Source organism: Rhinatrema bivittatum, chromosome 2, assembly GCF_901001135.1.
Source record: "Rhinatrema bivittatum chromosome 2, aRhiBiv1.1, whole genome shotgun sequence".
NCBI lineage: Eukaryota > Metazoa > Chordata > Amphibia > Gymnophiona > Rhinatrematidae > Rhinatrema > Rhinatrema bivittatum.
The window spans coordinates 121,100,880-121,121,176 of NC_042616.1; the positions used below are offsets into that span (position 1 = coordinate 121,100,880).

Here is a 20,297-nt window from a genome sequence, read left to right on the forward strand (position 1 = left end):
ATTATCAGTGCAGGACATCTGCCTGTCCAAGGCAGTAAGGTTAAATCACAATGTAAATTCCTTCATTAAGTCTGAGACTAGAACACATCAAGCCAATTGTCTGTTAATAACCTCAACCATACACAGATTGTCATACCAAAAGATTACTTTCTTGTTCCTGAACCATTAATGACACCACAATATAGAAAATTCCAAAAAAGTAATATTCCTCCTCATCCAGGCTTCACACCATGCCTCAGACCAAGATGCAACACACCATAACCCTTGCAATAAGCACCAAGACCTATCTGCCCTCCCTCCCCATGTACACACATTTTTAAATAACTCAAGTTGCGATTGAACTGCAAATACTGACTTTGTTAAAATCAGCTAAAAAAAAAAAGTGTGCCATAGCGGAAGATCTTCCTTGATGGATCTTGTAACCCAAATGTATTGATATTTGCGTTTTACCCCCAATGTAGCCCTAGATAGCTGCCTGTCAAAGGACAGCAAGTGAAATTCAAAGAGCCTAACAAGGACTGCCACCTTACAGGTAGATTTTAAAAGCCCTACGCGCCAAAGCTGTAAGATACGTGTGTGTCTTGGGCTGGTGCGTGCATCTCCCAGTACATACACAAATCAGGAAGTCAAAAAAGGGGCAGGGAGTAGGCAAAGTCTGGGCGAGGCATCGGCGGGGCATGGGCAATCTGAGTCTTTAATTTGAAGTATGAGTGTAAGTATTTACACACACAAGAGTGTGCCAGGGTCCGTATTGTGAAACTTTACTTTTGCTATGGATGGTATGTAAGTTTTAAAATTAAAAAATCATGGCTAGTTAGTGGGGTTTGTAGGGTCGTGGCTAATAGGGTAAAAGGGAGGCTATCTAGCTAGGAGGATTAAGAAGTCAGCCTTTTCCTGGGCAAATTGGGAATGGACTGGGGAAACTGGTAATTGCGTCGACATGCATATCTAATAATATCTCCCCCACTTAGAGCTGGCATTTGCGCACACAAGCGCACGTCCATATAAAATTGCGCGCACATCTACGCACATACAACTGATTTTATATCATGGACTCATGTATGTGTATGCCATAAAATGGCTGCATCCATTCGCACAAAGTGCCATATGCACATACATGTATGCCCATGCGGCTGTTTAAAAGTTACCATACCCGTGCATAAAAAGTAGTTGACAGGACGTGAGTTCATAGTCATGCTCAATGCCTAAAAAAGTAAGGCAACTAGCTAAGCCCTCATCTTACCTTGAGCAGTAAGTGACATGGAAGACACTACACAGTATCCCAGCACAACCATCAGAAGATGATGGACCTACAAACTAGAAATTGTCCAAAGAGGGACGATGTCTCCACTCCTGGCCGCTTGGGCAGTCATCCAGTGCACAAAAATGCTAAAAAGCTTGAAAAGTGCACAAGAGATAAACATCCCATTAATGAACATTGATACTGCAATCAAACCCAAAGCCAAGTAAAGGGAAGTAGTTCAGATGGACCAGTGACATCCGAAAGGTGAACTCATTGTCTGCTATAGCCATTAAAGCCTCCTTACCACAATGTCTGAGAAGCTATACCGCCAAGTCAAAGGATGAATTGTGGATAGAATACAGATCCTGAAGTACAAAATCATCCTCAGACTCACTTTCTGGATAAGATAAATTGTGAATCAAACAATATTCTCTATACTTTCTTGGCAGCCACCATTAAAATGAAAAATATCATCATCTCAAAAGGAGAGGCTATGAAAGGGCCTGCTACTTGGTCTATTGATAACTCATAAGCCAACTTACCCATCACCATGTCATGCCATGGATCTCACAGTAGGAGTTAGCAACTCATTCCCTTTTCCCAAAATAAGAAATATGGAAATACTAAAATAAAATCCTTCCTAGGGTACCTTCCAACCATGAAAATATGGCCAAGATATCCATTGATGTAGGAAGTCTGGAAAAAGCCCTATCATTCGGGAGCCCTAATTTTGATGGAGCTGGCTTTCCTGAGATACCTGCCAACAGGGTGACTGCACACAAGGAATATGTATATTTAAATTTACAATTTTGAAAGTTGCAGGCAGACCTATCCAAATGCCAGCAACATTTGATTTAAACACTGGACCCGGATACATCCCAAAAGAAATAGCTTACCCTAGTTGACCTGCTCTGTGCATTTGATCAACCCTGGGAGTCTTGGAAGTCATCTGTGTTTGCCACAAATCCACATCCCTAGTACCTCACAACATTTATGAGTTCTCCCCCATCTTATGATGGAAGTGCTCATCATATTTTTAGGCCCAGCTGTCGTCATCCTTTTGAGCAGTGAGAATCCTATCTGTATATAATCACAAGGATATTTACTGGGAAACATATTGACCGACAACACTCTTAAGGAAGGGCCTTGTCCAGTTTAATATTTTGTGAGCCATGTCTTCTCTGGCTCACAGGTTCCCTCTTTCTTATCCCTTTTTCCCTCCTGACTTCCCCTTATCTCTGCACCCTTCCAGCAAACAGAAAATATCAATGTATCTGTGCTTCTTAATCCTCCTCTTTTTTAAACTTAACATTTCCTCCCATAGTTTCATAAGGTCTATTAATGCTGGCAGAAGAGAGATAGAGGCAGGGCAAGAGACAGCAAGGCAAGCACACGATAGCAACACGCGCTGCAGGAGCAGGGGGACTTGTTGCTGAATCGAGTGCTGTAGCGGGGCTGGGAATTAAGTACCCAACCTCATGACGTCATTCAGTGCCTTCAGAAGTGTTTCCCGCCGTGGGGTATCTTTAAAGTGCAGTGCGCAAGGAGGCCCAAGACAGCATCCTGTCATGTCAGAGACATTCGGGGTGGGGGGCAGTAAATGTGGCCAGTCACGGGTCCTCATTGCGGCCAGCCAAAATGTTACAATGCCGTGGGTTTAGGCGCTGCGACCAGAGACCCAGTAGAAGCTTGCCACATGACTCACTCCATCTATAGGAGAGATCAGGGCTGCCTCCCCATGCACCATACTGCTCAACCCCATCTATAAGAGGAAAACTGTAGCCAACACAGCAATCGACCCTCAGAGTGGCAAAGGAAGTGGAGAGGATTTCTCCTCCCTCCTTTTTAGCAAACCTACTAATCTCGCCGGTTCCCTGCCCCTCTGAACCAAGCAGGAAACAGAATCCCTGCTGCATGGTTCAAAGGGACACGAGGCCCAAGGGACATATCCCATTCCCAGCTTCTCTCCCTCCTCTCTCACCTACAGTCTTCCACCCCTTCCCCCACCCTCTGCTACTCACACTTGTAGAGGGGGCTGGGTAAAGGGGGAAGAGGGGCCAAAAAGACACAGACTCGAATTCACATTTCAGTGGACAATCCTGGACAAGCCCCGAGCGCTCAGTCATAAAATGGCTCGAGAAAATCTGGGTTCCTGCATTACAAATTAACGTGTGTACTGAAACATACCCACATGCTGTCAGGGCAGAAATTTGCTGTGTTTTATAAATTAGGTGGCTTTGGCCACACAGTTTATTACACACTGACATAAATCTTCATGGACTCGAGCCACGTTTAGTGCTTCGTGCACACTTTTTAAAGTTGGGCTCCCTGTGAATATTTTGAACAATGAAGGTTCATAAATAAGTAGCAGCATTGATCCACTCTCACCAGAACACAAATGCAAACAGAGTGAACTAAAGCGCTTTTCTTCTTAATAGGCCATTTGAGTGTTTTGTTTTAGTTGCTTGGGTTTCTATTTTTTCAGAGCATTAACTTCAAAATCTTGTAGGTAATTTTCTGCATCCTTTGTTTGGAATCAGCACCATACCGTATACATGGCCCCTAATGGCCAAGGAGGTTATTTAGCACTTGCTCTGAAGCAATTCTGCATTCCACAGACAGATCCAGTTAATAAAGACTTGGCTTGCCACAGGAGTAGTTGAATTTACTTAGCAGCTCATCATCGGATTAGCTTATAAGGATTTTTTAATTTAGAACCTAAAAAGCTGTTTGATTAAAAGGCTCACTTTTATTATTAATTTCCTTTCCAAGACTCAAGAAGAACTATTAAATCCAGTAAAATTTCAGGGCTTATCTTAATAATATGAGTTTAGGATCTTACTATGAAATCATGTCAGCAACAAGTTACTTAATTTAGTTTCAGCACCATCTTCAGTCTGTTCAGAAGAGCTCTGCTTTAGAAACCTGAAATCATTCTGTTCACTTTCAGGCCGATACTGGTTAGCCTGGGTTTGGCCGCACGTTTTTGACGCGCTAGCTTTACCCCTTATACAATAAGGGGTAATAGCGCGTCGAAAATGCGTGGCCAACCCCCCCCCCCGAAACTAATAGCGCCCGCAACATGCAAATGCATGTTGATGGCCCTATTAGTTATTCCCGCGCGATCCAGAAAGCAAAATGTGCAGCAAAGCCGCACATTTTACTTTCAAAAATTAATGCCTGCCCAAAGGCTGGCATTAATTTCTGCTGGCACTGGGGAAGTGTACAGAAAAGCAGAAAAAACTGCTTTTCTGTATACCCTCCGATTTAATATCATAGCGATACTGTCGGAGGCCCCAAAATTTAAAAAAAAATTTAAATTAAAAAAAAAATTTTTAAATCGGCCTGCGGGTCGGAAGTAGAATGCTCAATTATGCCAGCATCCATTTTCCTAACTCGTGGCTGTTAGCGGGTTTGAGAACAGACGCCGGCAAAATTGAGCGTCGGCTGTCAAACGCGCTGGCAGGCGCCGCTCCTGTCAAAAAGGAGGCGCTAGGGATGCGCTAGTGTCTTTTTATCACGGGCCCTCATTTAAATCGCGTGCCCAGAAGTGTGGCCTGCAAATGTATCGGCCTGTAAGTGATAAGAAGGAAGGCAGGCTGTATCTTCATTGTTTTGTAAATAAGTTGTACTTACATTTGAAGTAAAGCATGTAAAATCTGGAAGACATACACGTTATACATGGTAAAACTGAAGTTACTCTTGATTTGCCTACTGGATCTTGGCAGTTATTCTATGCTATGTACTAATATAGTTTACCTCAAGGTGCTATGCTGTAAGGGAGTCTCCCATTTAAATGTGAGCATGTTTTGGATAGGGAGCAAAAATAAGAGGGGGTTTTTTTTCCTGGTGCTATTATTTATACAGAAAAGGCACATATAGAAACACGACACGGAATAAAAAGAGCAGTAAGTCAGTTTGATGTCATCTTGCAAATACATTTTCATTAGGATGAATAAATGTACCTAGCACATTTCTTGTGGGCATTTCTGTGGCTCACATTTTACATTCTGATTGTCAGTTTCTCTTTCATCCATTGTTCATGTATAAGCTTTTTGGATTTGTTTTATCTTCTGAAAGTAGATGTAGATTTTGGGCATTTGATTGCATTTAGTGAGGATCCTTTGTGGAGAAACCTGCTTCTTTAGCTGGGAAATCCCATTAAGAAATGGACTGTAGCGATCGGATTGAATGTTCAGAAGTTGAACCTGTCCAGCATGGATGTAAATAAATTGTACATTATTTTTATCTTCTTAAAGAAAACCTATTGGTGGTACCTACTGCATTGGAAATGTCTAAAATATGGAGTTGCTTAAAGTTCAGAGTGCAAGACTTCTTATTTCTAGCCCTCTCTTTCTTGATTTACTTTTTTACCTGAAGAGATTTTATTTCAAGTATTTTTTTTGTGTGTTTTATGGAATAAAAGTTAGCATCGTTTACTCTGCCACATCCTGGCTGTCACACATTAGCTGTTTATGCTGTTTCCTAGGATAGGGGTAACCGTATGCTTGGGTATCCCGTTGTTTACCAGTGTGATAGATTAGATCCATTATCGGATAAGACACTTTTAGATAATGACAAATGCTTATTTTTTCCCCTACAATAATCCAAAATCAGAAAAACATGTTGGGTTTGTTTTTATATATAGCTGTTTTAAATTCTTACTGAATTGTCTACAGATGTGAAGATGACTGGGGAGTAGCAGTTTCATCACCTGCCCCTGAAAAGGAGTCAGCAATAGAAGCAGGGGCCACTCTGATTTCTTGCTTTCTTTCAGACTCAGTCCCTCCTGTGTTCTCATCTTAACCATAAAGTTGTAACCATTAAAATTCACTTGCAATTTCTTCATGTCAAGTGGAAGAGAGCATGCCGATAGAATTCTGATAAATATTGACATGTTTCATTCCTTCTACTTTATAAACAATTAAGCTGGAAATAACCTCTCTGGTTACTCGATTTGCATGAAATTTCTCTTTGGAGAATGCACTAATGGTATAGCGCAGGTCTTTCAGAGGATTACAGCTATTGGTTGCAAAGAATAATCTCTCCATCACAGAGTCTGTGTTTTGGGAGAAAATAATCAACTGTTATGCAAATGAAACAGATTTATTTGTATCTGAATGTAATGGTCTGTTTGCCATGTAATGCATTTTTGTTGTACTCAGCTACAATCTATTTTTATGTATTGTTATCTTTACTGTGGGGGAGTCCAGGACCAAGCAGATTATGCTGAGCTCTGCCACTTATTTAAATTAGTGGTTAAAATTGCAAACTGGGGTGTGATAGAGATTAGGGAAATTCTTTAGGAGCCTATTTCCTCTTCTCTGCAACTGTGCTGGCTTTAATGCCATTGCAAATATTTTTCAATGAGTTGGTAGTTTTATTTTAAAAGTTTTAGTTGATTTAATACAGGTTGTTCTAACTGTATATTTTCATTGTAACAAGCTTAGTTTTAGACATCTTGGTATTAAAAAAAAAAAAGTACATGTTCACAAAGCTTTTCCTTTTGCCGTAGTTTATTAATCTAACAAAAATTAGAATCCTACATTATAATGCAGAGTATACGCCTTCAAATCAATAGCCCACTCAGACATTCAGCACCGCATTTACTAAAGCTTTGTTCTTCCCCATTCTCTGGGGGAAAAAAAAGCTTAGTCAGGCCCATAATGTTTGTTAACTTTAATGGAACCATAAGGTAACTAAGAGAGATTTTTGCCTCTAGCTTTACTGTAGCAACTGAAGTATATACAATTGAAATTATAATCCAATTGTTACTTTTAGCTATGGCTACTAGAGGGCCCTCTTTTCCTTATAAAAGGAAAGGGGAATCCTCTGCTGGTAATGACCACCCTTTAATTCTTTGCATTCTCTGAAATGAGATTTTTTTTTAATGCTGTTTAAACTAAGATAATGTATTTAAGAAAAATAAGAAAAAATATTTTTTACTCAGCATGTAAATTAAACTCTGGAAATTGTTGGCAGAGGATATGGTAAAAGCTGTTAGTGTAGCTGGGTTTAGAAAAGGTTTGGACAAATACCTGGAGGAAAAGTCCATAAACCATTGTTAAGGTGGCCTTGGGGAAATCACTGCTTATCCCTGAGATAACCAGCATGGAATCTGTCAACCTTTTGGGATCCCAGCAGACACTTGTGACTTGGATTGGCTACTGTTGGAAACAGGATACTGGACTTGATGGACCTTTGGTCCATGGGAAGTCTTATGTTCTTATGATCATTCAAAATGAAAGGGAACTCACTTGGGAGGTGGTGATCATGCCATCTGTTTTTATTTGATCTGTCAATTTTCTCTTATTCTGGGTTTCCAGCTCAACTGGAACATAACTTCTGTTGGGTTACAACACCATAAGCCTTCATTTGCAACTATCCAGTGTTTTTTTTTTTCTCCACCTTTATATCTGCCGCCGAACTCAGCCCAGCTGTTGCAGTGACTGCCCTTACCCAGGGGTTACAAAGTATGCCTCCCTTTTGAAATTTGACTAGTGAAGACGCTATTTATTTATTTAAAATTGTTTATATACTGCCTTTACAATGAACGTTGGTCAAAACAGTTTACAAAATAAAATATATGTTAAAAAAACTATATAAGTCAATCACCTTGAGAGAATTAAAACATAATAAAATAACAATAAAAAGTGAGAGAGAACAATCTCAATAAAACAAACAGGAGCAAGAAATGCTGGATGGTCACAGCTAGCGTGTGTCCAGGGCTGCTTTGGATGAATTTAAGAGGTGGAAGGTGAACCAAATGCAGTGGAGAATAAGTATGTTTTTAGACTTTTTTAAAATTCTTTATGGTTAGTAATCTGCCTTAGATAGTCTGGAATGGAATTCCAAAGTAAGGCGCCCGCTGCTGAAAAAGCGCATCCCCTAGTTATATCAAGCCTTGCAAGATGGACGGTGGGGACTTTGAGCAGATTTTTGTTTATAGACCATAGGTGTTCATTAGGCTGGTTAATGCGGCGAGAAGTGCATACCCAGATGGAGGAGTCATTATGTATTAAGTTGTGTATGACAGAATTTTATATTGTATTCTGAAGTAGACAGGAAGCCACTACGTATCATTGTTGAATAATGGCTGAAATGTACTACAACCCCCCCTACCCCTGATGGGCGAACACTTTTTCTACTGCAGCTCAGTCTGAGCTGGTCCTCGGAGCAGAGGCTAGGCTTGGGACTCAAACCCCCAAGCCTTTTGCATGACAGAGTGCAGTACTTGCTCTCAACCTCCAGGCCAGTCCCAGGCCATTTGTTTTAGTGTATGATTAAATCCTTAATTCATTTTCTTAAGAAATATTATTTTTATAACTTTGTAGTACATTTTTCGGCATAGAACAATATTAAAACAATGGCAAAACTCTTCATATTCAAATACAAGTACAAATTATACACTGTGGCTGAAAAGGGTATGAAAAGAGGAAAAGCAATGGGTTGTGACCAGACAGACCTGGTAAGCAAAACAATCATTCAAGAATGAAATAGACACAACTTAAGATCCCCATATACAATCATATTTAAAAGTTTCACATTTGAAATCATACCTTGGTTTCTCTATATCAACTATCAATTATTATAGATTTCCAGAAAGTGGCAATAGCAAATCAGGCAGCTAAAGGGAGCTGACCAAGCAATATCCAATGTTTAACTGGAATTGCAGACTCTCATATTTTCCAAGAAGACCCAGCATAGGCACCATGTGTATGGGGAAACCTAGAATGTCTGCAGTTTCCTGCGTTTCCTCAGACCAGAACTGTCAGTCTCACTACATATGCAAGTAGGTGTCCATTTCACCACACCCTCTCCAAGAGGTAGTGTTTCTGTCTGGGAAAACTTTGAAACAATGAACGAGTGTGATAAGTTCTGTGTAATAACTTAACCATAACCCAACCCGTCTAGTACAAATAGAAATATGATGGGCAGATACCCAGATAGATTTTCAGGTTTTAGCATTTAATGTAATACCTAGATCCTCATTCCATTTATCAATTATGGTCCATGGAGTGTTATTATCAAGTATACCCCAGTAAATAGCTTCAATTTCCTTGGCAGAAGCTCAGAAATCCTCCATACCATTTAAGGATTGACAAGGCCTAATTAAGTCAAAACGGTTCTCCAAAGCCTGCCTTAACTGCAGGTAGAAAACATGAGAACTTGGAGCAGCTCAAACTCCTAAGTGTTTGAAAAGTTGGAATCCTGAGCCATCCTAGAAAAACCAGACCTTTGCCACTCCACTCTTTTATTACTAGAGAAAAGATACAACTAGATATGGTGGGATTCTTATAAATAGGAGTAATGGGAGAAGTACTTTCACTTTCCTTATCTAAAAACCTATTGACCTGTCTCCAAATTCGTAAAGTATGGACTAGGATAGAGCTTGCTCTATACAAACTTCTGCTATTAGGCGAATCAGAAGGCAAAAAAGGTAGTACCACCAAATTAACTGCTTCAGCTTGTTCTTTTTCTAACTTAAGCCAGGGGACAGCATGAGGGCTAACCCAAGCTTTTAAACATACTAAACGTGCCACCCAATAATAAATGCATAAATTAGGTATGACCAGGTCCCCGGATCTCTTAGGCATCCAATGCCAGCTTAACTTTATTCTGGCTTGCCTATGCTGCCATATAAATAATTATAGAGCTATGTAAGTCATCAAATGCACTGTCCTGGACAGTACAGGGGACATGTTGAAACAACAAGAATAATTTAGGCAGGATGTTCATTTTTAATAGATTAATTCTACCTGCCCAAGAAATGGTAAGATGGTCCCAAGCTTGCCTATCAAGGTGACCTAATTCTTGGACTATAAATCTTTAAAGTCTTTGTTAATAAAGGCCCAAAGGTATTTAAAACTATCTTTTACAACTCTAAAACAGAGAAACAGGGATTGTTACCCTAGAAGCCAAAGGAATAACTCAGAATTATGAAACGTGACTGTATATCCAGCAAGGAGAGTAAGTCCAAAAAGGCTGGAATTTGATGTCACTGGGGATGTTAAATATACCAGGAAGTTGTCTTCATATAAATAAATCTTTGTGAACCTGCCCTCCAAGCCATATCCCCTGAATGACAGTATGATGTCCAACTGCTGCAAAGGGCTCTATAGCCAGATCAAAAAAATAGCAGAGAAAGGAGACATCCTAATCTCATACCATAAGCTGTGCTAGTAAAAGATGAGAGAGTGCCTTTAATAAGGAGGCGACTCCTAAGGCGCTCATACCTAGCTTTAATCCAGGCAATAAATCTATCAGGTGGACCAGCAATGGTCAGAACTTCAAAAGAGAAAAGGACATGGCAGCTGGGATCTAATGATTCTATCAACCCAGGGATTCCCTTACTTTGTCATGTGCAATATATTAAATGCGCTTTGGAGGTGGCCACCCTACCCTTCACAAATAGCATTTGTTCAAGAAGAATCATTTCTAATCTTAATTGCAATACCTTGGCCAAAATTATGTTAGCGTTCAAAAGAGAGATGGGCCTGAAGGAGCTGCAATCTATGTAAGAGGGTCATTAGTGGCATCAGCCATGTCACTCAATGTAGACTCTGCATATCCTGCTGCTTTAAAGGTTTAGAAAAGGAAAGGAGCAACTGCAGGCAAGAATTTCTGGACAAAGTCAACGTGGAACCCATTGGGCCCTGAATACTTACCCCCAGGCAGTATTTGAAACCACTGCTTGAATCTAGCAGGAAAATTAGGTCCGGTAAATTTTCCTTTTGATCATGTAAAGGAGGAAGATCCAGCTGGTTTAAAAATGCTTTAATGTACTGACCTCAGAGGGATCACTATAAAATTCAGAACGCATTCTCAATTTCCAGGGGATCAGAAGTGCAATCATCCGTTCTCTTTCTAACCTACAAAATGCTGGACTTAATGCCTTTTTTTTTTTCTTTTTCTTTTTTTTTTTTTTAACAGCTTGGACCAGGAAGGCCCCAGGCTTGTCTCCATGCTCATAGGATTTATCTTGTTATATTTTAGGGTCCTTTCAATTTTACCATCTGTTTTTCCACTAATTTAAGGGTATGTGCCAAGCAACCCCGTTTATGCTGCATCTCAAGTTCTTTAATTTTATCCGTAAGAGTTTCTGCCTGCTTCCTAAGTTCATTTTGGAGAAAAATGACAAAACTGATTATCTTTCCCCTAACAACCACCTTGAAAGCCTCCCATCCAAGGACTTGCTTATAATCCTTTCCAGGATGATAGGTGCTAAATTCAGATACTGCTTCTTTAGCCAGACCCAGAAAATGTTTATCCTCCAGGGAAGAGGTATTTAACATCCATGTGAAAGATTTAGGTTTTAAGGTCTCAAAAGTGAGATGAATTCTAACAGGGGGGTGATCAGATATTGTACTGGACATGATCGTGCTTTCTGAAATCCTAGAGACTAGGAGGTAGGAGATGGTCAATCTTACTATATTACATGCTGTGCCTGGGTGAGAAAAAAATATCTTTATTATTAGGGTGCTGATGCCTCCAGATGTCTTTAAGATGGAAACGTGTCTGATAGGTCTCTGGTGCTTAGATTAGGAATGTGGCCAGATCTGGGCACTGAGGTTTTATGTAATAAAGGTCTGGGCATGCTTTCCAATTGCCGCCCACACATAAATATTTGAACCCTAAAAGAGCAATTTTATCTGTAAGGGTGCGGGGGGAAACTCAGAATGTTTTGAATTTGGACCATAGACATTCACCAGTGTAAAGTGAAATAAATAAAAGATCAGATAAGGAACGGAACACAGTCAGTGGTACCCTTTTTTCAATAAGAATATTCCCCCCCCTTCTCGTGAGGTTTATTGAAGTGTAGTGAATCTGCCCCACCCATCCAAATGTGAGTTTCACATGCTTCCAGTTGGTAAGATGCATTTCTGCAATCAAAGAATCGGATTCTTATTTCTGCCAGCACATTTTCATAGGATGCAAAATGCCCCCTTTCATTCAAGGATTCATACTCAGCAACCAGACATTAAAAAGTAAACTGTAAACCATTAAAAAAAAAAAAAAGAGAGAGAGAAAAATGGCTGAACCAGATTCATGCAAACAATATTCTGGAAAAAGAAAACAAAGGGAGACATATAACTCATATTAAAATAACAAGACCTTCTCTGCCTGTACATAAGAACCTAACTGCAAATTACCAGGTTTAAAGGTTTGCCAGTTACCCCCACTTACAAAATTTAAAAACACAGACTCTAGCTTAGACGAAGCTCCCCGCCAACCCCCATTTCCCTTCCAACTACTCCCAAAAGTAACCACCACAGCCCACATTTTCTGAAAATATTTGACATTGGCTTCAAACCAGTTTTAAATGCATTTTTAGGATAACTGAAGACATATTTTACAGTTTAAATTAGTTGCAATTGGTTTTCAAACTCATAGACTTCAAAGTTAAATGTTGATTAAACTGTAACCGAGAAGAACTGTTTTAGGCCATCGGGTTACGCACTTTTACACTCTTGCTGGGAGCTCAGGATGGTTAAGCCTTTGTAAACAAAAATAAACACTTGCCAACTATCTCTAGTGTACTTAGTAAACAATTGTTAGACTTTTTCAGTTTAATAGTAATAAACAGAAGACATTGCCAGGTGCATGGAAAATGATAAAATAGCTGCTGTAAAATTCTGTGTTTAAAAAAAAAAGTTTCAGTTTTTATTTATACGACACTAGCAGATGGAGCTATTTTGTGATACCTTAGTCTGGATACTTATTTCTTCATTCAACCCTCTAGCCCATTACTCACCATATTGTGTTGTACAGGTAAATATCAGCTGTCTCCAACTGTGAACATGCCCCAAGATGACACTGTAATTATTGAAGATGACAGGCTGCCAGTGCTCCCCCCACATCTTTCCGACCAGTCGTCTTCCAGTTCCCATGATGATGTGGGATTTATAACAGATGCTGTTGCTGGAACATGGACTAAAACCTCAGTTAATGAGTCAACAGAATGGTAAGACTATAGTCCATTAGGACAGGAAAAAAAAATGTTGTCATGTTCTATTTTTGTACGGTTTATCATTTAATTCAATTCTGAAAATACATACAAATAGTTGTACTATATCTTACTAAGACAGCTCTACAGATTCTTCTAATTACTAACTTCACTGTATACAATGTTTCAGGTAAAATTGTCTCCCCGTCCAGGGACCTAGCTAATGGTCCGTCATAGTAACTGCAAGAAGTTCAAAATATATTCAGGATTCAGATTTTCAGTGTATTAAGCATTAAGAACACCTGCTAGTGCCTCAGGAACGTATTCAGTAAATGCACAAACCGAGTCAGCACTGTATGGTCTATGAAATCAAATATGAGACCTACAATGTTTTCATATTGCCCTATTGTTCATCCTATTGAAAACAAATGGTAATGGAGGAACTGCATGAGTTTTGTTTAGGATTCTATTCTGAGGAAAGTAGATATCTTGAATTACTTTTGAAAACCATTTTGTAAAAAGTCTTGTTAGGGACTTTTTAGGGAAATGTGTTCTCTTTGTTTTGTTGTACTATGCAGCACCACCAATTTTAAAGAAAAGGACTCCACTTGCTCCACTTCATAGTCCATGTCTAGAATATATTTTGTTTTTTTCATTTCCATATTGCAGCATTTCTGTATTGTTGCTTGAATTGTTACAGTCTTGTTTGAAACTTGCCAGAATCCATAACAGTTTTGTCTATGCCTGAGTACTAAATAATCTTTGGAGAAAGTGGTTTAATCTTCTGGGTTGGGGAGGAGCGATATAGTTAGAAGTCTTTTGATGGAATAGGTCACTGAGGGGAGTGTTTTTCCTTTGGGAAATTATTAAAGAAGAGTTTGAAAAAAACAAACTCTTCTTTATATCTGAGAACCAATTTTAATTTTTCAAGTTCTGGGTGTATATATTTATTTATATTTAGTGCATGCCCCTTTGTTCAAAGGCCTCTAGGTGAGGTGTAAAAGAACATCAACTCTGAAATTACAGTAAAATAAATTAAAACATAAACAAAATATAGAATAAAACATTGAAAACATATGAATTTTTATTCTTTGGGACAGTTAATTAGCAGGAAAGAAAAGATGAGAGTTGAAAATTGGACTAATTAATGCCAGCTAGTAGCTGGCGAGAAGCTGAGTTTGAGGTCAGATCTTCCATTCTGCAGAACAGCCGGGGCTGGGAATGCCGCAGAAGCAGCATCCATAGTCCTTGGGGGAAGGCAGCACCTAGTGACTGGACTTAGGACCCACAATTGCAGAGTTCCAGAGGGAGACCCAATGTGAGGGCTCCCAACTAAGCAGAGAAGAGTTATGGGCATTGCTTAAGGGTGAAACTTACTGGCCAGATTCAGGACCCATCATTTCAGGGTTCCACAAGGAATCCTGATGCATGGCCCCTAGCCCAGGACTGTCACTGGAATGACTTAATTCAGTGTAGTTTGAATGGTAATATAAAGTATGGGGGAGAATCCTTCGGTACTTGGGATTAAGAGTTCAGAGTGCTAGATCTCAACCCTGGCTTGAATTTAAGCTGAAAGAGAATAGGAGCAAGAAGATGCTGTGCGATTAAAAAAAAAAAAAGATACGGCTAGCAAATCTGTGATTTTTAGATTAGAAAAGATGTTTAATGTGTTCTGAAATCTGAGAAAAGAAACAATATAGCTTGGAAATGTGTTTTGTTGCAGTGTTTAAATAAAATTTAACCTTCATCTGCATCTAAATAATTCTGGTGACTGCATTATAAAAAGATTTCCATTATATGTAAAGTATTGTGATATATGGAATTTTTTTAGCAGTATCTAGATTTTGCTCATGATATTGAAAGGATGTAGATATTTTCCATCTTTTTATCCTCACAAAAACTGCATGGTAACCTTTTATTGCCCTCCTCACCTTCCTTACTCTTTAAATTTGCTTCATAAAAAGAAAACATCACTTTAAAACATGCATATCTTCTTATTTCACTTATTATGAATAGAAAAAAATCTCTACCACGGCTCATTAAATAAAAAACATGCATATACCTCCTGCAGTGGTGCATTCCATATCGATTCACTTGGGAAGATGGGTTTCTAGATCAGGCTTCCTGCGCACTGTTATATACAGTGATGTATTGCTAATTATTGAACAGTTAGGAGGCACCTGTCCCAATATATTTGGGCAATATGCATTAATTTGCAGATCTTATATAATAATGTATATCAGAAAGCACAATAAGACTCTCTATGGAGCTCCCTCTTAAAGCTGTAGGGTTAATTAATATGAGCAGTATAAAGCATTATACTAGAATTCTGGTGGTTCCATTTCTTAAATCTATTATGAATTAATTTGCTAGATTTTGTTAAGATAGTTGTGGCAGTGCCCCTTTACTTCTGATGTACACTAGTCAGCTGCTTCCTATTTCTGTTATTTCTTTCCTCTTTACTAAGAACCATACTAAGGGATTGTACTGCTGAGAATTGTTACTTCTGAGTATTATTTGAGTCATTGCCCTGATAGGAAGATGTTCTATTCTCATGTTGCTAATTAGCTAATGGTATACATTTTGAAAAGCCTATCCATTCTTTAAAGCAGGCATTCTCAGCAAAGATTGCAAACTGGTCTGATATTCAGGACATCTACAATGAATATTTTGCAGGTATATTTGCATATGCATACATATGGTCTACGAACAAGATTAATTTGCATTGCTTATTTACCTCAAAAACAAGACCTGTTGGCCACACTGTTACGGAGGCATGGTCGCTTTCTCAAGGGAGATGGTGAGCTCTTAGACCACAGGATGGCATAGGGAGGAGCCCCAAGACGCACACGTGGGAGGTGAGAGTACCGGCACGGGCAGAGCAGGAACAAAGCTGGACTGAAGACACGGCAAGGAATTTCTGGAACTGCAACAAGGCAGGTTCAGAGCTCCACTGGACCTACACGCACCAGTGAGACCCAGCAACTCAATGCTGGTCTTGAAAGTAGCCCTCTGGCCACTCGATAGCCCTTCCGGACCCGCCACTTGGGAATGACGAGTGCGTGACGCCAGATGGAGGCTGAGGGCAGGAACAAGACGAGACAGGAGCTAGAAGATTCAGGTGTAGACTCAGGAGGTACAGAAGACTCTGGCATAAGATGTAAGGAGGACTCAGGCGTAGACTCAAGAAACTCGGAGGACTCAGAGATAGACTCGGGATATACGGAAGACTCAGGCATAGACTCAGGAGGTACGGAAGACTTAGGCGTAGATTCAGGAAACCCGGAGGCTTGGATAAGGTTTTGGGTTACTCAGAAGACTCAGACAAGGTTTCAGGATACTTGGAGGTCTCAGGCAAGGATTCAGGAGAAAGTACTGGGTGAATGCTGCAACGCAGTGTGCCCTACACAGCCGCCCATGGCTGGTCGCAGACCATGCTGAAAGTGAAGCAGACTCCAGGCGAAGCAGTGGAACTTGAAGCCAGGACATGACGAAGATTCAGGAGATGTCTGCACTGAGGCACGCTCTACACAGCCGCCCGTGGCGGACCACACTGAAGCAGAGCAGGCAGAGTCTTAGACATGGATGGAAGCAGGCACAAGGTACTCCGAAGACTGGGATAGGATTCAAGACTCAGGAACTTGGCAATAAAAATAGGAGCCTTCTGGAGGTTTGTGCTGCAGAATTGAAGGTAGGCCTTGTTCACAAGGCGCCCTACACAGCCTCCCATGGGCTGGTTACGGACAACGATGGTGGCACGCCCGTAAAGGTGGACAAACAGGGAACCAGGAAGCTGGAACAGGATCATCAGGACATCTGGAAGAGGCAACGAAGGAACATCAGGACTTCTGGAACAGGACATCTGAACACAGAACATCAGGACCATTGGACTTCAGGGCATCTGGAACATCAAAAACAAGGAACAAGCGACGAAAGAGCTCTGAAGAGAAATGAGACCAGGAACATCAGGACGAAGGAGACCAGGAACATGAAGAACATGGAACAAAGAACCGTCAAGACACAGGAAGACCACGGAGGACCTGGACTGGAAGGAAGACCACAGACCACTGTGAAGACCAGATGAAGGCCCTGAGGGAATGAAGCAGAGCCCTTTTTATAGGGCTGATCCAGGCAAAGGCTGATGACATCATCGATTGGGGCCTTGGGGCTTTTCCCGCCGCTGGCCCTTTAAAGCTGCAGAAGAGGCTCGCGCCTGCGCCTAGAGAAGGCCAGAAGGCAGGCTGCATCAGCGTGTCCCTGCTGCGTGGAAGAGGGAGCAGTCAGCGGCAGCAGCGGCTTCCTGCCGCTCGACAAGAGGAACCTGGCGGTTGCTCCATGCCACGAGGGAGGTCCCAGCGGCGGCGCACAGGCCACTTAGGTGGAGTCAGCGATGGCGGCTCACAAGCCACAAAGAGAGACGTCGGTGGCACCCGGCCACACATGCAAGGCCCCAGGAATGGCGTTGTCAGGCCGGGGAGCGAGACTTCTGGCATTGGGACGGGTAAGTGAAGAGCCTGTCCGCAGGATAGGGGTCCGTGGGCAGGATCGTAACACACACTGTGGATCAGAATTGAAAACCTCTAGTTTAAAATGCTTTTAAACTTTAAAAGAAGTAGTGTGACAGCTGACCCACCAGCTCTTTGTGAACAATTATTTTTTCAGCTGTAAACCCCCTGTCTGTTGGGCTCCTTCCCCACAAAAAAATAAAGCAAATACATGAAAGGTGGCGTGTTAACCCTAGTGTTGCAGTTTTTCTTACTCTTGATATACTTTATTATTATACTCTGTTGCCAAGGATAAAAGCAAAGGAAATTCAGTTTAGCTCTATTCATCTTGGGTAAAAGCCCTTGAATCTGAGCCTGTATGAGAAATTTTTAATGTCTTTGGACATATGAGAGCAGCTGAAAGAGCAGACTTGTTTAGTTCCTTACTAGCATGTAATGGATGCTTACCCTATTCATAAAAACATAAATAGAAGGAAAAATGTCCCTGTTATATTTAATTTCCTGCTCTTAATGGATAAAGGAGAATATGTAAAAGGATGATGCTCTGTACGGTGCTGCTGGAAGGCAGAAAGGATAAAGGTTGGAGTATGGATGAAGGGTTATCCAAACAAGAATAGCAGCTGTTCTGAATCACTGTGGAAAATATATGCTTTTGTAGCCTGACGGTATCTCCCTAATCCTTGATGAAAATATTAGGAAAACAAAGGGGGTCAAATAAGCAGGATTAATAAGTGGAATTTTAATAATGCTGAGGGTCACAGAATGGTTATATTCCTGAGGAACTGGCTGTCTTTTTAGAAAATGATGCATTGCATGTACTCACATTTGTAGTGCAATTGTGTTGGTGCTAGTTTAATGAAGCTTTTGAATAATGTAGGACATAATGTGACTTTAATATAGTATTAAAATATTACTTTCTGGTACCTTTTGGCTAACTGCTGTGCAGTATGCTATGCATTTGTAGTGATTCATTTCTCAGCCTAATGACCTCTGGTGCTGGTGACCAGGTTCATAAAATTAAGGGGGTTTTATCTGTTCTTGGTTGAATTCAAAGGTACTGCTACTTACAAACTATATTAGTTGGCTTTTCAACTTAAAAAATATACGGATGTTATCTACGAGGTCATGCTAGCAAATGACTTTACTCTGACTTTTGTTTGCTGGTTAAAAAAAAAAAAAGCTTATACCTAGTTATAATATCCATTTTAAATTTATTAAAAGATAGTATTACAGCTTATAAGAATTGGTGTAAGTTTTATTCTGTCATTCTTTTTGTGGTTTTGGTTCTGTATTGAACAAATAAAGAATTCTGGGGACAATAACAGAATCTGAAAAAGGTTTCTATGTTTAGGTGGATAGAGAGTAGGATGAGAGCTTTCCCTTGGTTCTCTTTGCTTTGCCAGCTTGAGAGTGCTGATGTGAGTTAGAGGTTTCTTCCAAAGCATAATCCATCAGTGTCGTCATTGAGACAGCTGGGGGCACCCTAGATGCACTGAATTTCCTGTCCTATCCTCAGTTTCTGAACGTATCGCCTCCATAATTGATGAAATTATGGTGCACTGTGTTTGTAACTAGGAGGGCTTGGGCAGTAGTCAGAGAAATTGCCTCTCCTAGTGCTGTCATCTTTCCTTGGTAATGGATGTCAAAAGTTGACCTTAAAAAAAAGCCCTCTTCCTGCAGTTAAAATGGTCTGTCAACTTTCTTTCCCAAATGATCATTTGTAATCAATTTTGCAGTTGGTGTTACAGCTCTCCATGTTCTAACTTTTACTAATGTTACTTGTTTTTGGGTTCTGAAATCAATTTAAGTAAACTAATGATTTTAAGTGCATACTACAGATGTCTATGGTAGCCTGTGGGCAAGCAGCATGAGTTCACAAAGAGCAAATAAGTTGCCCATGGAAATTAACTTTTGCATGGTCTGTACTATGTATGGCCAAATGTGTTTTAGTCATGTATGTGTACCAGTCTGTAGAAACCCATAATTATTGGAGTGAAGATGGAATTATTAATGCATCGTTATAATGCAGTTACTTCAGCCTTGGGAGTAAATGTGGAAGCCGTTTTGTTTAGGACCAAGAATATGGCAATGCATAGGTTTCAAGGATAGTATGACCTTCATAAATGTGCTTTTGTTTTTTGTTCTCTTCTCCTCCCAGCACCCTTAGTCCAGATGTTGATCCTGCACTTGCCTTCCAGCGAGAAGGATTTGGACGCCAAAGCATGTCAGAAAAACGTACCAAGCAATTTACAGACGCCAATCAAACGGAATTTGTTAAAACCCGAAAATCAAAAAGCATGGATTTAGGTAGTGAAGAAACCTCATTTTATGTTTTTGTCTACATGATCAGATTGTGATGACATAACTATTAGAAAATATGTTTGTGTTGACAAATAATATGAGAATTTTGCTGGGCTCCGCACTATAGTAAGATCCCACTGAAATATTCAAAAGAGTAATAATGGTTGGGAAATAACCTTTTACAAATTGTTTTCCATTTTCTGTTTTAATATTTTACTATAGTTGCTTGTGACCTTAGTAGTATGGTCTTTATGTTCAACTTCAAAATCCAACTACATTGGCAAGTTACTCTTTAATAGAA

General features: G+C 40.2%; 1 protein-coding gene across 1 annotated transcript in view; it reads left to right on the plus strand.

The window, feature by feature from the left end:
- PARD3 (par-3 family cell polarity regulator) overlaps positions 1 to 20,297 on the plus strand; it is a 1,467,145-nt gene that overhangs the window by 893,519 nt on the left and 553,329 nt on the right. The window contains 2 exon segments of the mRNA XM_029588581.1: positions 13,016 to 13,208; positions 19,854 to 20,002. Of these exon segments, the coding sequence (XP_029444441.1) occupies positions 13,016 to 13,208; positions 19,854 to 20,002 (342 nt within the window).